We start from the raw sequence: 23,598 nt of genomic DNA, 5'->3' as shown, positions 1-23,598 counted from the left end.
GCACGGCGTTGGAGGATGACGAGCATATAGCTCTGGGCATGCCATACATTTACTCTCTTCGCCATACTATAACGACAACCGACAGCTATCGCTGTATTTTTCCTGGATGAGACCCTTCCTTTTTTTTCTCTTCGTAGTTTAATCATCCGGCTTGCTGTCGCACAACACACATCCTTCAGAAACCAGCTGTTAAGCCGAGTCCTAGAGCAAGTTGTCACCATTCTTTATACATTTCATACCTCACATCCCAGCCTTCGCAACAGTATTCGGCGTGGCACCACTAGCCCTGGACCTTACCGATGAGCTTGTTTGATAATCTTGACATGAGCCAGGTCTCTCCCGATTTTACTTCATGGCATACCTACCCTAGGTATACAGTTTTATCTATCTGCCGCCCATTTCGGCTCTCCACACGTCCTCGGCTGAGAACCTACCCTCCTCAACTATCGGCTATAACCACGTCCTTCTCATTTATCTGCCATTTCCAGTGAATACTTCTCGTGGTCATGGTAAGCTTTAACCTCCTAGGTATGCTTGATCTACTCCTCCCACTTTCCTACTATATCTGTTTGGGGCAGCCTACCTTCTTCCCCACCCTTTCATCTGCCTTCTTCTCCGACTTTCATATCATCCTACTGCATCTATTCGACCCGGCCCCTGTCTACTCTACATCCATCTTGACACAACCTACCTTCTTCCATTTAAAACTTTTCTTTTCAATGATTTTGTTCAGCTACACATCTCACCTATCTACCCTTTTGAGAAGAAAAATCTTTCTTACCTTACCACCAACTCTACATCAAGTAATGTCAACCTGGGTATCTTGACTTCTTGCATTACCTCTCACTTTTCTTCTCACTTTTCTTCTCTCTCTTTCTCTTTCTCTTTCTCTCTCTCTCTCTCTCTCTCTCTCTCTCTCTTATCACATTATCACACCTCATCATACCTTTCATTCAATCTCTTCTTTCTTACATATTCGTCTTACCCCCCACCCCCCACCATCTCTGTCAATTCCGGATACTCCTCGATCTAGGTACAGTCACATGCAGGCTATATCATCCCACTGCATTCGTTCCCGTCTTCTGTTGTTATTAAGTTGGCGATTTCAGCTCCTCTCCCTCTTTACCTCTTCGGCAGCTAACAATTCTATGACCCGAATTTAGTATCTCACATTCGAATCAGCCATCCTATCACTCCCACCTACAACCTGCATCTGCAATGGACAAATTAGTCCTTCCACGAACCTCTGCTACTAGCGACCTTAGCTCAGCCTGCACAGTGGATGCAACCGCCATAATGGATGCAAACTTGAATGCTTCCCTCCAAGCTACGCCTGAACTGCCAGACCGGGCTGAATTCACCGCAAAAACACCTACTCCAGTCAACACCATTGCTAATCCTCCAGAATCTACAATGGATTTGCCCATCGATACACCTGGGCTGCCAGACCGGCTTGAGCTCACCGAAAAAACACCTGCTTCAGTCAATATCACTGCCAATTCTCCAGCCACTACGATGAATTTGCCTGTCGATGCAACCGCAACAGCCTCTTCTAAGGAAATTTTACACCAAGCTACACCTGAACTGCAAGACCAGGTTGAATTCACCGAAAAGACACCTACTGCGGTCAACGCCACGGCCAATCCATCAACTCCCAACAAAGCTAAAAGAACCACAAAAAAAGACTTCTCTAACGACAAAGCCAACCTTCCGGACACCGAAGCAGAACTCGACGATGACCAGATTTCATCCCTCTTCTACCAGCCACCTGATGTGCGCAAGCGTTATCCAGTCTACTTCAGCAAATCCACCGGTAAAATCCATGCAGCGATGAAACGACTGCTTTTCCAGAGAGGGAAGGATAACAAATTACGTCACCCGGAATACGTATTACGATCAAATGAAACGAGTTGGGAAAAGAAGCTGCTTAGCTACGAAAACCCCGGACAATATAAGTCGAAAGGAGAACCTATCCGCCTTCCAGATGAAGAAGCCTCTCGCAAGCGCAAGAGACCTACATTTGAACCTGTGGAACCATCATCCTCTCGCCCTACTAAGATTAATCTGACAACTGACCACCAAGGCTCCCCTCTGATCGTGCCTGGCAATGCAGAAGCGAACACCCAACAGCTGTACCCAACAGCCAATGCCATCATCGATTCGGCTATCACAGCTGGTGCTGGATGCCCTATGCAGCCACCACTGCTAAACCCCTACGTTCAAAGCACTCCCATCAATCGGCTAGTAGCCCCCTATGGCTCCGATTTCATGCACTTCCTGACTAAGCTTGAGGCTGGTGACTTGGAACATCTGACTGCAGATGATATCACGCTTCTCACCGAGTGGATCCTTAAGGAATGCAGCAAGATACAGCAGCATGTTGCACGTGCGATTTCCATCAACGCGGGTATCGAGTACAGGTACATATTGCTTGATATTTATGATAATATTATCCGAGTATCTCGATGCTGTGTCAACTTCGAAGCGGAACGACAAAATAACCTCATGACGGACCGTGGCGAAGAAAGCTGATTCTGATTGAGCTTGCGTTCTCTTTTTTGTTGTTTGCTCTTTCAATACTTTTCTGATACACCCTTCTCTGGCCAGTATAGTCTGAAATTTCTATCGTTTCGTATCTACTATTTTTATAGTTCGCTTAACTTCTAGCACACCAGAATGGAAACTGCTTTTGATAGCACTCGTTCTCCCTCTCTACTAGTGCCAGTGCTGCGTAATCCAACACTTTGTGTGCCACTCGGTTTCCGGTTAGGCATTCAGGTAGCTACTCAGGCATCTAGTCAAGTTCTATAAGATACTCTGATGTAGTAGCTACTCCAATTTGAAGCACTCTACCACAACCAACTGGCAAGCGAGCAGCTCTCGATGTGATTCGCCCACCGGCAGCTGCTGACCCACCGGGAGCTCCCTTCTTCCTCCGCGCCGCAGATTACTTTCCTTTCACCACCCAAATTCAATACCTTGGAACCTATCCAGCGTTCTAAATCTCATTTTCTTGAATTTGTTTTTCCAACCGGCTTTCAGCCGAGCCCTACTCACCTTTCTTTCAATTCCGACACCCTCCCACCCCAACCCAATGCCATCGAATACCTCACCACTCACCAAGCACAACTGACAAAACTCTCGACACAATGACATCCCCAGACCACAGGCCATCTGCGCCGACCTCCTATGATGATCCTGAAAGAAACGGTACCCAAGCCTCCCCAGGTCCCACATCGCGGCAAAATGGAAGACCAGACGAAACCAGGACGAACGAAGACACAGATCAATCGAATCCAAAGCGCAAACGAGTCCAAGAAAGACACCAAGCGCGCAAGCGTGGACCAACCCAGCCATCCATGTTCTCACGACGCGGTCGCTCCCGCAGCCCAAGCAACAGAACACCAGACGACAACTCATCCCGACGCTCTCGATCCCCTCTCCGCCCTCGCTCGCCGACCCCCGAAGCGCCAAAGCGCAAGCGGCCCGGTGGTGGATCGCGCATGGGCATAGTGAACCCGGAGGAGATGCGTCGGAGACAAGAGCAGCATGATCGCATCCTCGAAGAAGATGCGATGCGATCATCGCGAGACCGTGGTGTCTCGGACGTCGTGAGACAGCACTACAACGCTGTCCCGGAGCGAGGCCGTGAGTGGCGGAAAACAGAGAGCAAGATCAAAGGCCTGCGCAGTTTCAATAACTGGGTGAAGAGTACGCTGATTCAGAAGTTTTCGCCTGATGAGGAATTCGCTGCGCGCTTCAATGATACCAAGGATTGGGCGGATGATGGTCAACGTCCGCCCCCCGTTGATGATAAGCGGCTGTTGGTCCTGGATCTGGGCTGTGGCAAGGGTGGTGATCTTGGGAAGTGGCAGCTTGCGCCGCAGCGGGTGGATCTCTACGTTGGTCTTGACCCGGCCAATATCTCTATTGAGCAGGCGCGGGATCGGTACGGTCAAATGCGTAGTGGTCGTGGGCAGCGTGGTCGCGGTCGTCCGCCTCCTCCGCTATTCCATGCCGAGTTCTATCCTAAGGACTGCTTTGGCGAGTGGTTAGGTGATGTTGGCATTGTGCAGGAGGTGGGGATTGATCCCAATGCCGGTCCTGGTGGCTCGCTGATGGCTTCGCGGTGGAGTGGTGGTGGCGGATTTGATGTTGTGACTTCGATGTTTGCGATTCACTATGCATTTGAGAGCGAGGAGAAGACTCGACAGATGCTCAGCAATGTTGCCGGGTGCTTGAAAAAGGGTGGTCGTTTCATCGGCGTGTGTCCGAACTCCGATGTCATCACCAGCCGCGTGAGCACCTTCCATAAAAACCGCCAGGAAAAGGAATCTGCCAAACCTGCGGCGGCCGAGGAAGCTCCAGAGGATGGTGAAGTCCAGGAGGATGAGCGTTGTGAATGGGGCAACGATATCTATCGAGTACGATTCCCCGGGGCGACTCCGGAGGACGGTGTTTTCCGCCCGCCGTTTGGATGGCGGTATACCTACTTCATGCGAGAGGCTGTTGAAGAGGTCCCTGAATATGTTGTTCCTTGGGAAGCATTCCGAGCGTGAGTACTTCTATCCCAAGGATGTACCGTCCATCGCTAATGACTGATGTTTTTTAGGTTGACCGAGGACTACAATCTCGAACTCCAATATCGCAAGCCTTTCCTGGATATCTGGGAAGACGAGAAGAATGATCGCGAGTTGGGCCCACTGAGTGAGCGCATGGGTGTGCGCAACCGGGCCACGGGCGATCTGAACATGACCGATGAGGAGAAGGATGCAGTTAGTAAGTTTTACCTATCCTTTCTAGTTTTGGGGGAACTCTGGAGATCAATGGCTAATCTTTTAGGCTTTTACCACGCATTCTGTTTCTACAAGGTCTGATCGCGTTATTAAATACTCAAAATATGCATAGAAAAGGGAGTAGCCCAACAAATACTATCTTCCAATGATTACTAGGAAAGATGGAAACGTATAGAAAATGACTAGCTAAAGAATCCAAATATTCCAATGGATTAAAACTTTCAACTTGAGGTCCACAGGGCTGGCAATTAACCTTCAACTTCAAGTTGGAAGTCTTCAAGTTGGTGGAGGTACTCCCGAGGTCCTACTACTAGTAGTAGTAACTAGTAGGTGGTCGTTCCACAGGTGGAGATATATTCAAGTTCCTTCAAGTTGACGCCACCCCGGTTTCAAACTTCCAAGGTTGCTCCGACTCCCCGGTCAGGCTGATTCGAGACTTCGTTGAAACATTGACTTACCTAGGAACACGAGATCTGACAGACACTATGTTTAAGTCCTAGAATAATCGATAATATCCGATTTTTCCCTGTATCAATAGTACCCTGCTATGGGAAATAAAGATTGATAGTTGATAAGCTTATCGGGGCATGCACTGTAACCCGAATGGGACTAGCGCGGTTACGACGCGTGGGATTGCACGCATTCAAGTTGCTTTGTCCGTACACTTTGCCATCCTGAATACGACCACGACCTTCAAGTTGAAGACACATCACCTCGGAAAAATATCATACAAACCCTCTCATACAACTACAACCTATGCTGTCAACACCAGCGCGACAGCGCTCAACGGCACAGTCCCGCCCGCCACCCAGCGCGCGCGGATCGCGCACCCCACGAACAAGCACCATTCCCGACTTGCCCCCATACGAGGCCCCAGAGGCACCCCTCACAGCCGAGTGCCAACGACAACTCAATTCACTGCTACAATCTAAACAACTGCATGATGTGAAGACTCATATTCAAAATGCCGCCGACAGACTCACCGATTCTGTAGGCGAGGTCAACGAACGACTTTGCGATGCCCGTAACCGATACGAGACCAATAAAGAGCGAAAACGAAGTGCCAACGAGGAAATCGAAAGTGACGATGAAGATGAGGAACTTCAGCTTCTAGCTGAGAAAGAAAGACAAGTTGACGATGTCACTGGGCGGATGGAGGTCCAGATGCGACAGATCATTGACTCCGAAAACCGCCTTTCCGAATTGACGGAATCCGTGCGATCCATTGAGAGGGAGGAGGCGGAGGCTCAGACTGCTGCACTTGGGGTGCGCCAGACGCGAGGCCAGCGACGGATGCGACGACAACAACGGGATGGTGACGAGGAGGGCGAGGATGATTTAGAAGACGAGGACTACGAAGGGACGCCTGAGCGCGAGATCCGGGAACGCAATGCGCAGAACCCGCCTAGCCGAAGACTGGAGGATAAACTGGTGAATGGAGCACAGGAATGGGACGGCCTGTCGCTAACCGAGCGGTCAGTTTTACCTCAGTCTCAATCTCAATCTCAAGAGAAGGGCAAGCGTCGGTCCTGGCAATGATTCCTTACAAAAAAGACTAACTGGTGATCCCCCTTTTTTTCTCCCGTGCAGGTACGCCAGAAACAACAATTATATCGGATTCTACCGTATGGTACATGATTCCAAGTTCCCCGGCGACGAGGTACCGCCAATGCCGTCTTCTTCGACCTGGTTTTCGCATCTGGAAGATACAAATGGCGAGAATGGACCCTCAGATGGCAATTTGTCGCGTCAGAATATGCGCACACGAAATCGCCGTGAACCATCCCCTGCCGACTCGGACGAAATTGCAATTCAGCGCGAGCGCATATCTCTGAAATGCCCACTTACCCTGCTGCCGTTCCAAGACCCAGTGACGAGCACAAAATGCCCGCACAGTTTCGAGCGTGAAGCTATTACTGATATGATTGCGCGCAGTACACGATACGCACCGGATGCCAGTCGACCGGGCCGTCGTCTCCGCGCGGTGAAGTGTCCTGTGTGCTCGATTCTCCTCACTAACGAGGATCTTCGGACCGACCCGGTGTTGCTACGCAAGGTCCGACGAGCGGAAGAGTTGGAGAAGCGCGAGGCAGATGATGATGATGAGATGGGAGAGTCTGGACGAGAAGGTGGTGCTAATGAGGTGACATTGGGAAGTGATGCCGAGTCGTCGGACGAGGATGGCGATGCGATGGAGGTGGATGGGGATTCTGAGTCAGACCGGACTCGGATCAAATCTGAGCCCGCCGCGCGCATTAAGCGGGAGGGTACAATGATTCCACATGCGAGCCAGCAGGTTGAGGCGATTTCAAGCGATGATTCTGAGTGAGAGAGTGAGGTTAATGATACAATAGTATTGATGTATCCTGGGCATGAGACTGGATATCACACTAAATATCACCCTCACCCCGGATGGGTCTACCCGAGGTGGTGGGCCGAGATAACGCGGGGAGATAAGCATGGCAGATGGGCAGATGGCAGATGTATCAGTATTCTCCGCCATCCACTGTAAAGGGTCTCCTCGATGTTCCACTAGGCTTTCCTGGGCCAAGCCTCTGTTCCAATGAATCCCTCATCCCTCCACCCCCACCCGCCTCGTTTCCATTCGTCCCATGAACGCCCCTTTTGCTTCACTAACACCAGGGTGCAACCTGGTCGTCCCGATCCAATACCACGGCACCCTCGCTAGCATCACGCGACGGTACTTGAGTAGCAGTAGAGTAGAGTTCTGCCACTGCCACTGCCATATGCCATATGCCATCTGGTGGTCTAGTCCACAGAATTTGGATGTACCAGTTTCCTAAGGTTCCCTCTCTCTAAACGAGGTCTAGAGTGCAACACTGCTATCAAAGCGGGCCTCCCTATAGGGTCCTTTCCCCCATCCAATCAGGCGACCCCCGCGGTAGAGCTGTGAAAAAAAAAAACAAAAAAAGTCGGGGATAAGCTGATGTTACCTTGCCTCGTGGTGGTATTCCTAAGCTCATCCCATACGAGTATACAGGAGTAGCTAGAGTAGCTGTTGGTCGTTGGTCTTGGTCGTTCTTGTCTTTTTAAACATCGAATCCTTTTTATTGTTCCTTCCTTCCTTCCTTTCTCTACCCTCCTCTGCTCTTTCCTTCCCCACACCTTCGGACCTTCCCCCAGATCTACCAACAACTCACAACTCACCTCACCTCCACACCTTCTTCTCTCTTCTCTCCACACTCTCTCCCCACCTCCCGCTTCTCCCTGCTTCCTGTTTTCAAGTTTCTACAGTCTACTGATAGCTTCTTGCTATCCTCATTTGTCGCGATGGCCGAGTCCGATTTGAAGTCGGCTCACATCGACACTGAAATCGCTTATCAGGGCTCTGCTGAGGATGAGGCCCCCCCGCCCCACCGGTTGGATGTACAAGCCCGTTGGCTTCGGCAAGTTCAAGGTCGGCTGGTATGCCTCGCCCAAGTTTCAGCTGGGCATGGTCGCCTTCGTCTGCTTTTTGTGTCCAGGAATGTTCAACGCGCTTAGTGGGCTCGGTGGCGGTGGAAAAGCAGACGCCAAATTGGCTGATGACATGGTAATTCACCATTCCCATCCTCCAGGGCCATCGCACAATGCGTCAATGCCCGTGGTATACAATGCAGGTCTACTTCGATCCAAGCTAACTCCCACTTTCCCTTCATAGAACACCGCTCTTTACTCCACTTTCGCCGTCGTCGGTTTCTTCGCCGGTACCTTTGTCAATCGAATGGGTGTGCGCCTGGCCCTTTCTTTTGGTGGCGTTGGCTACTGCATCTACTCAATCAGTCTTCTCGTTTCGGAGCACGCCCATGTGCCTGGCTTCAATATCTTCGCCGGTGCTTTGCTGGGTGTTTGCGCCGGTCTCCTCTGGGCCGCTCAGGGTACCATCATGATGTCCTACCCTGGCGAACAGCGCAAGGGTCGGTACTTCGCTTGGTTCTGGGCAATTTTCAATGTCGGCGCCTGTATCGGTAGTTTGATTCCCCTCGGCCAGAACATCGACGTCAAGACCAACAAGACCGTCGGTGACGGCACTTACATCGCCTTTATCGTCCTCATGTTCGTCGGCGCTTGTGTTGCTCTCTTCCTCTGTGATGCCGACAAGATTGTTCGCCCTGATGGATCGCGCGTGATCCTGATGAAGAACCCAAGCTGGTGGACCGAGATTAGAGGTCTATGGGAAACCATTGCCTCGGAGCCCTGGATCGTTTTGCTCTTTCCCATGTTCTGGTCTTCTAACTGGTTCTACATCTACCAGCAGAACGGGATCAATGGTGCTTACTTCGATACTCGTACCAAGTCTCTCAACGGTTTCTTGTACTGGTTTGCGCAGATCGTCGCCGCCGTCATTGTCGGCCCCCTCCTCGATCTTGAGCGCTTCCGCCGTACCACTCGTGCTCGCGCGGCTCTTATCACCCTTTTCATCCTCACCGTCGTTATTTGGGGTTCTGGCTATGCTTGGCAGAAGCGATACACTCGCGAGTCAGTTGGAAAGGAGGCAGTTGCTGCGGGTCTCTTCACTGCCTGGGACTGGGAGACTCCCGGCTACGTTGGACCGATGTTCCTGTACTTCTTCTATGGAATGTACGATGCGATCTGGCAAGGCATTGTCTACTGGTATGTTACTATCTTACCCGTTATACCCCCCCCCCCCCCACCTCATCCCAGATATCTCTATGCCGAATTGGAACAGTAGCTAACACCAGATTGCCTAATAGGTTGATGGGTGCTCTTGGCAACTCTGGCCGCAAGCTCGCCAATCTGGCCGGTTTCTACAAAGGTCTGCAGTCGGCTGGCTCTGCTGTTATGTGGTCGCTTGACAAAAACGAGCTGTCCTTCATGGGCGAGTACGCCTCAAACTTCGGTCTTCTCTGCGGCTCCATCCTTATCGCTGCGCCTGTCGTCTTTTTCAAGGTCCGCGACACCATCTCAGTCGAGGAGGAAATCGAGGGTACCGACGAGACTCTGGAAGACGTCCTGCCCCCCGGTGCCGTTGACCAAAAGCGCCTGGGCGGAGACAACATCTGAAAAGAACCTCCAGGAGCAAGGCCGCTCGGCGCACAGTGAGAGGCGCACAGTGAGAATCTCAGAATTTACACGGAACGTTTCGCAATGGGAGGCTGGGCTTCGTTGAGGAGGGGTAATTTATGAGTGTTTGATGAAAATCAGGTTCAGGATTTTGAAGGTGGCTTTGCATTGTGATTCCCATTTTCTTTTCTTCTCTTCTTCTTACCTTTGCCACCGGTGTTTCGCTCTTGCATCATCGTCCTGTGCTGTTGGGTGGGCCTTCTCATTCTTCCCCTACAAGGGGCATTTTCTTTTCCCTTATCACTTTCTAATCGCGCGATGTGTATCACGCATTATCTTCTAACGCTTCTAACGAATCAATTCACATAATTTGTGCATACTTTCTTCACCCACCCTTACTAGCCTTGAGCTTTCCTGGTTTCTTAGTCATTTCTCTTGAGATTCCTATCCATGGGAGTGCGCGTGGCAAATACTACTAGTATTTCTTTGTTGTCAGTCACCTGGGCAGATCCCCCCCGCCTTCAAATAATCATGGTATTTCCCATTGGTGTTAATTTTTCTCCATTCTGAACTTGAACAGGTGAAACATCACATTGTTACACCATCAAAAATCAGCCCCTGCTCCGCCTCTTGTCTTAGATCTCAATTATAGAGCAGATTACCTGATCACGGGATGGCCGTAACTATAGTCTACGTAGATTAAGTATACTTTACAACTGGCAAAACATGCACAACCTTTCGAGATGATAGAATTGCAATCTAATCAACTACAACTGGAATTAATGAACATGAATCCGTCGGAGGTTAATTCGAATCGAGTCCCATCATCATCATCATCATCATCATCACCACCATCAATCATATCTCGGGTTGAATGCAGGTAATCAAGCCCTCTTCCCTTCGTACGACATCAGGCCTGCCCCGGCATTCATCAGGTCCCCAGCGTTGGAGAAATGAATCATTGGCTGGAAATTGAATTGTAGCATAGCGGGAGGAACATCGCGTGACATGGGACAAGGAGTGGGAGGGGGTATTCGCTTGTCAAAGGAAGAAAGAATAGGGAAAAAGGAAATGGAAAAAAAGGAAAACTAGGAAATCGGAAAGACAAGACGAGGCATAGGATTAGTGAAAAGCGGAAAACAAAAGGAATAATGGAGGGGAGGCAAAAAAATGAAGATGAAGAAGAAGAAGCAGAAGTGTGACAGTGACAGTCCTGTCCATAGTCCTGTTAGCTTCCCGCGGAGAAACCCGGAGCTGCAGCGCGGCGGCTTCCTCCACCGCGACAAGCCGAGCCACATTCTGACAGCTCCTCCGAAGAATGGAAGCATGTCCGGAAAAGCAGAACAAAGAAAATTGCCGAGGAAGTATTTCCCGCTGACTGAGCTGATGGGTATGTTGGGGCCGGGGATAAGCGACCGGTGGATTGAAGATGAAGTCAAAGTTGAGCCACGGGTTGGGTTTCCCAGCCTACCTCAACCGCCCAACAACGAAACTTCCATCTGCCGAGTTCATTGGTGTTCGGAGAGTCCACGGGCAAGATAAGCGGGTTTCATATCATAGTACTGGATTGATTGCTGGTATGGTAGGGTAAGGTGTGCGGGGTGGTCGATGATAAGTCGGAAGGAAAAGAGGGCCGGAATATCTTTCCAGTGTCCCTGCATTGCAGAGCCTAATCAAGCAAGCAAGCGAGCGCGCAGAAAAAGACGTAGAAACATGACGACTGTAAAGCGTAGCAGATAAAGAAACATAGGAGAACAGCCACTAGGATATGGGAAATTTGTGTATCGACTCTATTTGGTGATGAGGTTGAGATAATCGGCCACGAGGAGGGTCACCATTCTAGAAATCTGTTAGCATGCGATCCGATCCCATTCAATGCAAATGCAAGATATGATAAGAGCAAGGCCCCGGAGATCAATCAACCAGTGGGGCCGAAGATAAGCCAAGACAAAAAAAGCAATGGAGGCAGGGCTTCGCGCCCGCCCGAAGTGGAAAAAGGTGGGGGCAACTAACGCATGAGGTGCGATCCGCACATAGTACGTGCCAAAGCCACGATAGAAGCGCAACCATCCTTCCTCAGCGATGACCTTACGTGCGCAATCCATCACACCGCGGTACGGCAGCTTGCCCGTCTTGGGATCCTTCTGCTGCTTCTGCAAACGGGTCTTGATAAAGTCGAAGGGGAGGGAAAGGAAGGAGGCAAAGAAACCGGCGATAGCGGAGGCCGCGAAGGTCTGGGTCTGTGTTGAGAGCGAAGTGTGCTGCTTCAGCTGGGCCTTGGACTCGGCAAAGAAGGTCAGCTGGCCCATGTTGAGGGCCATGGCGCGAATGACGGTAGGTAGAGCCCCGGCCCAGAGGGCCTTGATACCCTCTTGCTTGGGGATGCGGAAGAGAGCGTCAAAGACGGAGCGGTAGTTGGCGCGAGCCTCGGGGGGCTTCAATCCGTCTGATTGCATGCGGATCAGAGCTAGATCGGCCGGGTTACCGATCATGGCGGCGATACCGCCGGCGCTGAGGCCTGCGGCGGCGCGTTCCGCAAAGGTGACCTTTCGGTCTGCGGCGTCAGCGCGCGCATTGAGCTGTTTGATAAAAGTATCGAAGAAGCCGAGACGAGCGGTTGTGTAGACGGCTTGTCGGAGGAGACCGGCGGATAGTCCGGTATACAGGTCGAGGAATTTGCCCGCGGCGATGATATCTTTGGTGATACCTAGTGCGGAGGGGCGCGGTCCTGAGCGAGCACCTTCACCGGCGAGTTGGAGACGGACCTTGACCATGTCAACAGGCTGAATGGCGACGGTGGCGGTCATTCCGGCCAGACCACCGTTGACGAAGGGTAAAGCGAGCTTCATGTAGGGATTCTGCAGAATGTTCCTTGTGGTCTGGGTAGGGTTCTCGATCGCAGACTGCGAGGCCTGTTTGGCGGAGTTGGCCGCCTTGCTGGCGGATTCCTTGACGGAATTGGTTGCCATGGTTGGATTATTTTCTTTGATCTATAGTGGTATTAGTTCCTGTCAGAGGGGGGATTTGTGGGTACATGTATTGGTGCTGCTGTGTGCAGCCGAGCTATAGCCGGCACAAAAGTAGAGGCATGGTAAGGAACAGGAGTTTAGGTTCTTTGACTGACCAGAGCCGGGGAATTACTAGAAAAGAAACCTTCTCTTTAGCCTTCCAGTTTTCTTTGGCGGATTTAGAAGCCACCTCAGTGACCATGGGAGACACTCACCGATGACGTAGAACAGCAACAGCAACAGCAACAAAGCGATCAAGTTGAGGAACAGAAGCAAAGGCCGGAGAGATAGAGAGAAGAGAGCAGAATAGATGAGCAAGGGAGAATGAGGGGAGAAGAAAAGGAATCGGATGCGGGGGAAACTCGTGTGAGAGAGAGTTGAGTTGAGTTTGTACCTGGTACAAGTTGGGGTGGTGACTGGTGACTGGTGACGGGTGACTTGTGTCTATATAGGCACTCGGAGTACTACGAGTACTTCTGCCTTTCTCTCTCCTTCACTCCTCGACTCCTCCACGACCAACTACCACTGGCTACTGCCACTGCCACTGCCGCTACTCTGAATCCTCCTATACTCCACTACTCCATCACCCGATGGCGACTTCCGAGCATCTAGCCGGCCTGGCCCTTCGCCCGACAGCCGCCAGTTCTCCGGTGGTGGAGATGCCAGTACAACATCTGCGAGAATCGCCAGCACGAGGATCCACCTGATGCGTAAGTGGGCCAATGGTGTCGATCATAAACCCGGCTTATCCATCTGCACCCCGTACAGCCAGCTTTCAAGAATGTGAAATGCGGGGGGACGTCCTTGCTACGTACCGAGTACATCGGTGGGGTCACGGGCCTTCCCTTTCTTCTTCTCCCGCTGCTGCTGCTGCGTTGTTTTCTGTCTGTCATGGCACCGAAGGTGACCGAAGGTGACACTGACACTGGCACAGACACTTCTCGATCATCAATATCGACCTCCACTCCTTGCATCTGCACGTTCCCCACGTCATGGACCCAGCCCACGAGCTAAAGTCGGATGTCCCCACTCTCCCTCTGTTTTGGGACGAGAACTGCTCGGACACTCTGTTTGTTAGTCCGAGGGAAACCGTTGAGCTTACTCTCAGCTCCCTTTGTTCCTTATACCATCTCTGTCAATTGAACTTGCTGCAATTGCCCCCCCCCCAACAATTAACATCTCATGTCTAACATGGCGAAATAGTAGTTGCAGCGACAGAACCCCGGCTATCCCTCATTAATATTCATCCGCTCCCGCGACCCGACGTTCTATCCGAGGATATCAAGCTGAAGAAGATAGCCCCAACCAATCGCTGAGCCCCACTGCCGCTGACAATGCGCATCGCCTTTCGCCCATCCCCATCGAGATCCCCATTTCTCCTGGTCTGCTCAACCAATTAAGCCCGCGGGAATAACAATGCCCGCCGGTGGAGATCCCCGGACACGGTTGTTTGAGCTTACAAGGGTACTCTATGCCTGGAATACTCCGATCGAGTCGTCGGCCTCCTCTCCTATCGCCGAGGACCGGCACTTTTTGTCGTTCTATCCTCACTGTGCCACTCTCCCTGGCCTGGATTGGTCGGATTAACGCCCTGGGCCTTGTATAACCGAAGCCGTGGCCGTGTTGCCGACTCAGAGTTCTTCTCTTGCGGAGGACTGTAGTCCGGGATAATAGTAACACTTCCCGGGCTTTGATGGCATATTTGCGTTGAACAAGGCTACGAAGTCAAATGTCGCAATAGATCCCACCCAGCCTCTCTACGAACCGTTGGCATGCAGAGACAAAATCCGTTGGGCAATTGATGCACAAGCCCTCGAGCCTGCCTGGTCTAGATCTACCGTTTACTTACATTCTCCAGTGTATACACAGTCCTGGACCATGAAGTACTGGGTAAACCAGATACTCTTCTCCGAATGAATGCTGTTCTCCGGGATACTAAAGTAACAGATGCAATGCGGCCGTCTCCGATGTCCAGTCTACGGCCACGAGGCACCCCGCTCATGGGCCATGGCGTTATCAGCATCCGGGATTCCTTCCCAAGGGTTATCCATCAACAACAAACATCGCATCCCAACAAAATCTTATTCACAAGCACACCTTTCCTATTGCATGATCCCCACTAACAGAGCCCACTATGAAAAACCAGCTTTCAATTCAATAATTAGCCCCATTGATACTAAACCCTTTTAAATAATAGACTGTAGATAGATTATTATAGGACAATGCAAAAGGGGTCGAAAGGTCCCTGCAGATCCACCGCCCCATCTTCCGCGGAAAGACATTCGGCATCCAGCTCTGGGCCAGAGGCCTCCCGAACAACCCCCGGCATGGAACTCGGGAGCGGAGTGTACTCCGGCGGCAAAGCGGGATGGTAACCTGGCGGAGTGCGGGTATGCGACGGGATCGGTGGAGAATCTCGGCAGTCATGATGGGGCGTGGGGAGGCCAAGACTGAGATCCGATAGTACTATTATCGCATCGGAAAACTCTACTTTCGTTTAGTACTATTATCTGGCTTAATTTTATTTTTAATTTATTGCACATCACATTTTTCAGCTACAACTACAACTACAAAGGAGCGTCAGACGACCACAGAGCTTTCTCGATCAAACCCTGAAGATTCACATAATAGAAAGGAAATCCAGATTAATTCTAAATATGCTAATCAATGCAAAACAATGCAAACAATATTCACAGGTATCATATAGTACATTCTCCAGGCACATAACTCATATCTAGTCCACCGCAAGATCAGTTGGCTGACTTGGATGACTTGGCGTAAGGCCAGCTTTTGATCGAGCTGATCTCCCGGTTGAGCTCACCCAGGAAAGTCTTCTCCGCGGAAGACTTGTCCGAGCTGGCGTACTTGACATTGTCGAAGTCGATAACAGGCAGGTTGACGAAGTAGCTCAGGTTAGGCTTAGTGTCATTGGCCTGGAGGGACTGCAGAAGAGCAGTCGCATTAGGCTGAGCTGAGTAGCCACCGAAGGTCTTTTGGAACCAAGTGGCAGACTGTGCCAGCTCAAGCAAGGTAATTCTGTATTCCTGAATCTTGTCAAGACCCTTAGTGGCAGTCCAGTTGCCAGAGATGTTGCTGATGTTCTGAGCGACGATGAAAAAGTAGCAGGTTTCGTTGTCATCGCAGGTGCGAGCATTGTCACCCAGAATTGAAAGGTCCATATCGGCCGGCTTCTGGTCATTGATCTTGTCGGATGCTTTGGCGACATAGACGTTCTCCAGAGCCCAGGCAACGTTGATAGCAGAGGCGTAAAATCCAGCAACAGAGGCATTCTTCACGAGGCCGGCAGTATTGAGAAGAGCCTCCTTAACGTTGTCGGGTTGACTAAGCTCCTTTTGGAAGCTGGATAAGATATTAACGTTAGCAGAATGTTCGTCAGAAAGAGTAGGATTGATACTAACATCTCAGTAACATTAGACTTGGTAGCAGCGACAACTCCCGATGCAAATGAAAGACCAGCAGAGGAGAAGTCAAATCCGCCGAGCAATGAGGATGAACCAGAGAGGACACTCTTCCATGACTTCAATGCCTTCTTAGCAAGAGCGAAGTAATTGCAACCCTTCTTGCAGCTGAGATCGTGATGAGTGAAGTCTGTCACGAATGATGTGGCCTTGGCCTTCCATTGCTTGACTTGCACGTAGTACTTGTTGTAGATCTTTTTGTACCACTCGCGCGAGTAGTAGACGCCCAATCTGGTATAATACGCAAAGGGCTTTAGGACGTTCTTCTCGCAGCTAGCGGCAGAGGAGATGTCAAAGTAACATTCCATGATACCGAGTGCAGTATCGATGTGGGATTCCTTCTCGGCTTTCTCGGTGACGTTGGTAATTGGCTCGATTACAGTCTCGTTTACGCTAAATACCGTTAGATCTTTCGTCCTGATGAGTAGAAAGATAGCGCACTTACATCATCCTGATCCATTTGTCCAAGTCGACGTTATTCCATGCAGCAGGGATCTCGACGGCACTGGTTTGGGCTGATAAGGATGAGGATGTAGGTGTTGCTGTCTCGGTGGCGACCTCAGCTCGGGGAATATGGGCCTGGGGGGCGGCGATCGCTCCAACGACTATACATATCATGCATCAGTAAACAATGCAAACCGAGAGCCAATAAGATGACACATAACTCAGGGGAGATACTCACCGAATGCGGAGAAGAGGTATGTGTAACGCATGATGGGTGATATTAATTTGGCTCGGAATCTGTTGTATAAAATAACAGACTGATAAAAAGCGAAGTTGATGTGATTGATGATTCCAGTATCCGGGAAATTTCTCACCTCTTATATTGCAATCTTCTCCAGCGACCTACCCCGACAATCCAAGAATACATCCGCTAAAACAACTCAATTACTCGACTGGGTTAGTAACTATAAGCTGTGAGCTAAGATGAGGCTTTGTGGGCCTATTTAGCAGATCATCGCCCTTAATTCCCTAATTAGGTCTGCAGTGCGAGATTTGCATCCCGTCAATTTGGGGGCCGTCGACCTCTGCGCCCCCTGCGAATGCCGAAGATAGTGCCCATCAGCCTCAAATCTTTCCATTACAAGTCTAGGTAGCTCGTCATAGCGAAAGTAAGAGTTTAGCTACCCCACAACATATGGGGGCAGAAAATACAGAACGCACGATTCAACCAATGAGGCTAAAAACAACGTGGCGGTCACCACCGCCCCAGTGGTGATGTTCTAAAAAAAGGTCATAGGGAATACCTTCACCAGAGATCAAGCCGCCTTGGGCTCGCTGTCATTCTTCTTCCTTTTCAAGGTTGGCAAGGTTGATGTTATCTTGGGGCCGACCCCGGGCCCATGCTCGTGGTATGCCTACGACTAGGGCCAGTTAATTTTCCTTCCCTTTCATTTTACTATTAATTCTAGGTCTCAACACGGATGATTTGTATGTCTAGAAGAGAATATCACACCGGGTGATAGAATCCAGGTAATCAAAATGGGAGGTCGATGAAGATGAGTGCATCTAGGAAATGTGTGGGTCGTCCCGGCAATGGCTAAAAGGAAGGGCTGTGGCCCTCAGCCTTGTTGTCACAGCCTCGAAGGAAAATGAGCCCCACCGATTCCACTTTAATCTACTCGTGCTATTAGTTTACTCGTATCTCCTCTAAACGAATAGACGAATAGACTCGGTTTACCGGAGAAATTCTACTAGGTGCGAGCAACTAGCAATAAACAGATCTAAAATTTGCAAGGGTCACCCAATCCAGTCAGTAATTAAAAGAAAAGGTGCGAAACTAAACAAGGCATTTCAGTGACTTCATCATTTTAGTCTAGCGGGGACTCTGGCGGAGTGATAGCTTTGTGAGTGTCAAGGCAGCCGTAGACTGCTCTTGGCTTCAAATCTGCCAGTCGTCGTCCAGCTGTACCAGCAAGTCTTGTTCCATCACCCAATTCTCCCTTTTCGCCCCAAAATAACCTTTTATGATCCCATTCATCCACAAGCTCTAAAACTCGGTCAAAGTTCCCGTATGTCGCGGGGAGTGTACCCCTGGGCCTCCTTTTTGTCATGTATTCGGTGGCAGCCAGCAAGCAAATAAAAAGTGTCATGAGTGCGATCACAGGTAGTAGCGCGACGTTGAATGTCTCATCAGCTGTAAATGCATACCCAAATACCCATTGGACGACTGCCTTGAATGTCATCATCAATATGGTCTGCCACTGAATACTGGAAAGAATTGGCGGATCAATCTCGGAACCAGTGGATTGGAGGCAACGCCACGAAGCCTCATCGCGAGAAATCTTGAACAAAAGCTCCACACAGTGCAGTGCAAAGGTTATGAGGGATTGCAGGATTGTCTGTATCACTATTCCCAGCCAATACGGGGTCGATTCAAGTAGACGACCATAGTCCATCCACATTCCTCCGTAGAACTGCCAATATTGCTGCACATCCCGGGACCATGCAACAACATTATCCATGTCATAGCCATTCACTGCGATATAAACCCCATGACCCAGGGACCAAGCCATGAATATCCCAGTAAAGCACCAGACAAGCCGACGGACCAGTTGTACTTGCGGGGCTATATCAAGCATTGAGCTCTGAAGTTCCCGACTCGAAAGCAGTGGAGCTGTGTGACTTTCGGTATTGAGCTTTTCGTCGCGTGAGAGTACTTTTGCATTTGCCAGAAGACTACTGCTCCATGTCTTTACTCCACGACTACATAGTAAACAGCAGGTAGACACGATGGCTTGGAGCAAGATTCCAACACCCAGAAAAATAACCGCAAAGCAATTGATATCGATGAAGTCGGTGGTTTGCGCCGGGGTGAATTCGAATTTTTTCGCTTTTTCATTCCACGTCCCTATGACAACCACGTTGACGATAATAGTTGATAAGGACCCATGAGTGAGTGCTAGGCCCAGCAGAGAAACGACATTTGCATACCAGCTATTGGGGCCGTGGCGGCGCGAACTAGTGAAAAGTCGAATATTTGAGTTGTATCTCAGTCGTCCTTCACCATGCAATGCCCATTTGAGAGTGGTGTCGTGGATATAATTTGTCGCGTCAAGTATGGTAGTCACTAAAAGGTTCAAGAATAAATTTAAAAGAATGGATAAGCCAGGGTGTAAAGGCAGCATTCGATGACCCGGAAAGTTATTGGCGCCCGGTGGTAAATCCCATTCTGAAAAATTAATCAGGAAAGCTTTTCCTTGAACTTCACTCGGGGCTATACGGTCTTGCGAGGTCATTACAAATGAGCCTCCAATGACACAAATCAAGGATAAAACCCAGCCTGAAGCCAACCCGAGTATACATAAGTTCCGAGTGGTGATTTCAGGGTCGCATTTCGGAGTTAGTTCTTGACAGAGCTCTCGGCAACTGTCAAAGTCTTTTTGAACAGGCGATGGCATCGTGTAGAAGGACAATAAACTCGTGACGTATCGTTTTGTAGGACTCCTGAAGTAAAATATTAATTATCTTCTGCCACATTAAGCATAATATCATCATATTGCTAGTTTCAAGGTATACTCACTAACATGTCTTCATATAAAGCAACTAAAGCCTAATTTTTCAAACAAGGCTATGAATAATCTCAACGGATACATGTTCGCAGATAACTACATTAAATGTTGCAGTTTGCATCCTAACCCTTGAGTGATGCACATACTTTGGCCTTGGCTGTATATCGCGTCACTGAGTTGGAAATATACTCATCCAATGAATACACAACAAGCCCTTGCTGTGAATGCTTACCCACGCGTCCGGCATGCCGATCTACCGGACCACATGATTACGTATAGGGCTCATAGATTGACTGATGTATGACAAGAATGTTAGGCCACCAATTGCTTGCATAACTTATTTCCGTATTATAATTATTCCAGCCATTCTCCATGTCAGAGCGTATAATATTGAGATACCCTCTTCGATAAAAACGATTCGGCAGGCCTGCTAAAATATTTCACATGGGGCGAAGAATGCTGGTCCAGACCTCTCATTCGATTCTCGTGGATAGGGAAGCTTTCTATCCGGACTAGGCCTCTGGTACATTAACCCTTACATTAAGCCCACGCAAGACCTGTCGGGATAAATGGACACATGCGGGAGCTGCCGGAGAGAAGTTTAAATTTGATATGGTTATATTAACTCAAGTAACTTGCCTTAATCAATGTTCCGCTCACTCATTCCAACCAAATTTCTGATCTTCGCTCCTCAACATGCGCTATCTCAATCTTCTTTGCGCCATTTTGCTCGGTTGTACGCCCTCGGCATCCCTCCCATTGGATATAATCCCAAGCAAGACACCGGATCCACCCCCCACTCTTTGCCAACACTCCGATTCGGGTCCTCCTCTTGGTTGCCGCAGAGGTTGAATCTCAATGTTGAGACACGATCTCCTAGACAAGGTGTGTTCAATAAAGCAGTGTATTTTTCATTTTATAGCCCACTGATCTCTCTCAGACTCCTTTCCTTTCCTTTCCTTGTTTCTCCTTCATGTTGGGGTTTCCAGTATTTTGACGAGGATGCGGAAACTCTTAATATCAGCCATCTGACGATACCATCTTGGTATGCGTTCCTAGTCCAAGGAGAGCTATGTAAGCTCGGGCCATGTATTGCTGGCCACTATGTATTAGACTAAGCTGAGAGCTTGTCAAATATTTTGAATTTTAATATCATGATAGTTTTTGAGCTGCCCTTGGCCGAAATTAGGCATATCTGAGAGCATTTATTCGTGATCTATGTTATGAATTCAAACAGCACTCAGATTAACTATCGCCCAACTATGAATGTTTAATTTCCAGCTTGAATAAGCAGTGGGCCCCCGTGTGGCTTTAGAGAAAGCAAATGAGGGGTGTGGCGCTCCATAGCGGAAACCCTCATTTGCTTTCTCTAAAGTCCACCATTACTATATTCCTAACAGGTGTAATTAAATTCGAAAGATATCTTGGGAGTGCCAGAAAATCCAGATGGTACAGCAAAGGACACATTGTACACACGATTATCTTCAACCGAGGCACCGTAGATAACTGGCAACCTTTCCAGGCCCTTGGCGTTGACATTGACACTGAGACAAGGTAGATCTTCCAGACCTCGAACAACCTTCTTCTTTGTCAAAGTCCAGCTTGGTGGGAGCTGCGCCAACACGAAGGTAAAGATACCGGTGCCATCCTGTGTAGTGTTAGGATATGAGACCTCAAGAGTGTTGGGTCCAGCCACGGCATTGATTGTTGACGCGGTCGGATAAAGTGAGAAAAACGACATGTATGGGTGTGGTTTGTGGTCCTTATCACCGGCCCATTGGACGATAGACGGTACGTACTGCTCGCCGCGGTTGATAGTCTCATTGACCTGCTGGGCCCCTACCATGAGAGATGCACTCATCCAGGTAGTGGCGATTCGGATCTCGGAATCGTCGCCTAGGGCATCCGGGATCTTTTTGGTGATCATGCGCTCTCCGTTCCAATTTCCTTTGGCCTTTAGCCACTTATTGTCTTCGTCTGAGATGTGTTCCGCGACCACGTCCATTATGAGAGCCAGTGCTGCTCCCTGTGAGACATCGAATAAAAGATCCGATTCAAGCTGATTAGGTTGAGGCCCAGTGCCGTAACCATATAGTCCCCACCAAAAATAGTCTATCACGGCTGAATTTGTGACCATGTCGCGCGTGTAGGCTCTATCATACTATTTCTAGTTGTTAGTTAGGCATCTGTCATTTCTCGTAAAAACAAAATGGTAAACCTACGGGCCCTGCCATAACTGAAAGGTAAGGATTGTAATGGGTCGCAATATCTGACCAAAGATCCTTCAAAATGACTTTGGAGTTCTTGGTAATCGCAGAACTTGGAGGGCCATATTTAATAGCGCCAGCAAGTGCCCACATATCCATTCCATAGTAAGTGGGTGCGTTGTATTCGGACAGCACATCTGAGCCCGTTGACTTGAAGAGCTTCAATATGGTTTCTGCCTGTTCATCTGCATAGTTGATAAGAGTCTATTTACCCCGATTAGCATATTTCATATTTTCTATGTTTTCTTGAGCAAAATATCGGAAATCTGAGAACGCTCTTACATCATTATCGCGGCGATGGCCGAGCCATGCAATATACCATGCGCGCATGAGGGCTGGATTCGAGTACCCCGGTGTCAAATTGTCTCCTTCCGGGTATGAGCCATTGCGACGCATTGAACCAATAGCTGCAATCTCCAGGCTTTCTTCAATCTGGGTAACGAGTCTTGACCCAATCAACTCCGAGAATTCTTCGACAATCTGCACCAGTTGTGTCCCTATAAACTCTCTCCAATTTGGGTCGTAGGTAGTCTTGAGACCTGTCAGCAAGATAGACTCTAGATTTTCACGAAGAAATCGTTTCAATGGAGGATCGGTTCTTACGTATATCTCTGGAGGGTATAAATCGGAATCGGGAGTTGGGTACGGTTCATCGGGTGAAACTTTGAAGGTACCATACCAAGCTGACTCATAGCTTTCGGTCATCTGGCAAGAGATACTATGACCATTGATCAGTTTCAATTACCCCAGTATCAATACTATACCTTTTCATGGCTTTCTAGAGCAGACACTGTCTTACATATTCTCGATTGCTGATTTGGCGTTCGACAAATCGTCTCCCTGGTTTCGGTATAACAGGCCGGCGGCATACCAGGCTGTGAATCGTGTTGACCAAGGGCCATGATCAGAGTACCAGATATACTTGTATGAATCATCCCAGCGTATGTCATTGATATGCATCGACCATTGAAAGAGATCCTGCGCACCTATTAATAATTCGGTTAATAACCAGCATCATCCAACATTCGATTCGGGACTTGGCCTGACTTTTAGAAAGATTCTTGGTAATCTGAGCGGCCGAGGCACTGGCCACTAAATATACGCCCACAACGGCCTTGTTATTCAATCTCATTCTGTAATATGAAGGCTTAACTTAGAATACTGAATAAGCAAATCATCTGGCCGGAAACCGGGGTCTCTTCAGATTATAAAGAAAAGCAAAATCCTAATGTGAATTAGATCCCTCGGGCTTTCCCTCCCTGAGATGTCACATCTAGTCGGGAAAATTTCGGCTAATTGGTGACTATCGATTGTTAAGCTCTTCAATCAGTGTCATTCTAAGTCCTGATCTGGTAGACTGTAGTTATACCCCGCAACCCCGGAAAATTGATGGCCCCACAAGCCCACTGGTTTGGCTTTTCCGCCCCTTTGCGATCAAGTCCAGTCTTTTTGATCTCAAATCACATTTCTATATACTGTATTGAGCTTGTGGTCAAGAAAAATGACTTGGA

The 23,598-nt window shown here is 49.3% G+C and overlaps 8 protein-coding genes across 8 annotated transcripts; 4 read left to right on the top strand and 4 right to left on the bottom strand.

Annotated features, from left to right (window-relative positions):
* Positions 1 to 1,296: 1,296 nt before the first annotated feature.
* N7481_006084 (uncharacterized protein) lies at positions 1,297 to 2,532 on the top strand (the record flags this gene model as incomplete). Its single annotated transcript, XM_057265303.1, has 1 exon — positions 1,297 to 2,532. The coding sequence occupies one exon, from the start codon at positions 1,297 to 1,299 to the stop codon at positions 2,530 to 2,532; it is 1,236 nt and encodes a 411-aa protein (XP_057123023.1).
* Positions 2,533 to 3,149: 617 nt separating this feature from the next.
* Positions 3,150 to 4,877, top strand: abd1 (mRNA (guanine-N7)-methyltransferase; the record flags this gene model as incomplete). The annotated part of the gene is made up of 3 exons (XM_057265302.1): positions 3,150 to 4,555; positions 4,613 to 4,779; positions 4,843 to 4,877. The coding sequence occupies 3 exons, from the start codon at positions 3,150 to 3,152 to the stop codon at positions 4,875 to 4,877; spliced, it is 1,608 nt and encodes a 535-aa protein (XP_057123022.1).
* Positions 4,878 to 5,552: 675 nt separating this feature from the next.
* Positions 5,553 to 7,125, top strand: N7481_006082 (SUMO ligase MMS21; the record flags this gene model as incomplete). The annotated part of the gene is made up of 2 exons (XM_057265301.1): positions 5,553 to 6,271; positions 6,387 to 7,125. 2 exons carry the CDS (start codon positions 5,553 to 5,555, stop codon positions 7,123 to 7,125), a joined length of 1,458 nt encoding a protein of 485 aa, XP_057123021.1.
* A 1,029-nt stretch (positions 7,126 to 8,154) lies between these two features.
* Positions 8,155 to 9,821, top strand: N7481_006081 (uncharacterized protein; the record flags this gene model as incomplete). The annotated part of the gene is made up of 3 exons (XM_057265300.1): positions 8,155 to 8,403; positions 8,458 to 9,410; positions 9,512 to 9,821. The coding sequence occupies 3 exons, from the start codon at positions 8,155 to 8,157 to the stop codon at positions 9,819 to 9,821; spliced, it is 1,512 nt and encodes a 503-aa protein (XP_057123020.1).
* A 1,790-nt stretch (positions 9,822 to 11,611) lies between these two features.
* Positions 11,612 to 12,790, bottom strand: N7481_006080 (putative mitochondrial dicarboxylate carrier protein; the record flags this gene model as incomplete). The annotated part of the gene is made up of 2 exons (XM_057265299.1): positions 11,612 to 11,660; positions 11,835 to 12,790. 2 exons carry the CDS (start codon positions 12,788 to 12,790, stop codon positions 11,612 to 11,614), a joined length of 1,005 nt encoding a protein of 334 aa, XP_057123019.1.
* Positions 12,791 to 15,579: 2,789 nt separating this feature from the next.
* On the bottom strand, positions 15,580 to 17,021 carry N7481_006079 (uncharacterized protein; the record flags this gene model as incomplete). The annotated part of the gene is made up of 4 exons (XM_057265298.1): positions 15,580 to 16,189; positions 16,249 to 16,701; positions 16,754 to 16,871; positions 16,991 to 17,021. 4 exons carry the CDS (start codon positions 17,019 to 17,021, stop codon positions 15,580 to 15,582), a joined length of 1,212 nt encoding a protein of 403 aa, XP_057123018.1.
* A 1,098-nt stretch (positions 17,022 to 18,119) lies between these two features.
* On the bottom strand, positions 18,120 to 18,890 carry N7481_006078 (uncharacterized protein; the record flags this gene model as incomplete). The annotated part of the gene is made up of 1 exon (XM_057265297.1): positions 18,120 to 18,890. One exon carries the CDS (start codon positions 18,888 to 18,890, stop codon positions 18,120 to 18,122), a length of 771 nt encoding a protein of 256 aa, XP_057123017.1.
* Positions 18,891 to 21,213: 2,323 nt separating this feature from the next.
* Positions 21,214 to 23,219, bottom strand: N7481_006077 (uncharacterized protein; the record flags this gene model as incomplete). The annotated part of the gene is made up of 5 exons (XM_057265296.1): positions 21,214 to 21,981; positions 22,043 to 22,291; positions 22,370 to 22,805; positions 22,887 to 23,073; positions 23,135 to 23,219. 5 exons carry the CDS (start codon positions 23,217 to 23,219, stop codon positions 21,214 to 21,216), a joined length of 1,725 nt encoding a protein of 574 aa, XP_057123016.1.
* Between the last annotated feature and the right edge of the window lie 379 nt (positions 23,220 to 23,598).

This window comes from Penicillium waksmanii (genome assembly GCF_028829765.1).
Source record: "Penicillium waksmanii strain IBT 27052 chromosome Unknown utg000005l:1.0-5232799.0:1.0-5237142.0, whole genome shotgun sequence".
Classification (NCBI taxonomy): Eukaryota; Fungi; Ascomycota; class Eurotiomycetes; order Eurotiales; family Aspergillaceae; genus Penicillium; species Penicillium waksmanii.
Note: the sequence above shows the minus strand (reverse complement) of the source record. Positions and strands in the feature narration are given on the sequence as shown.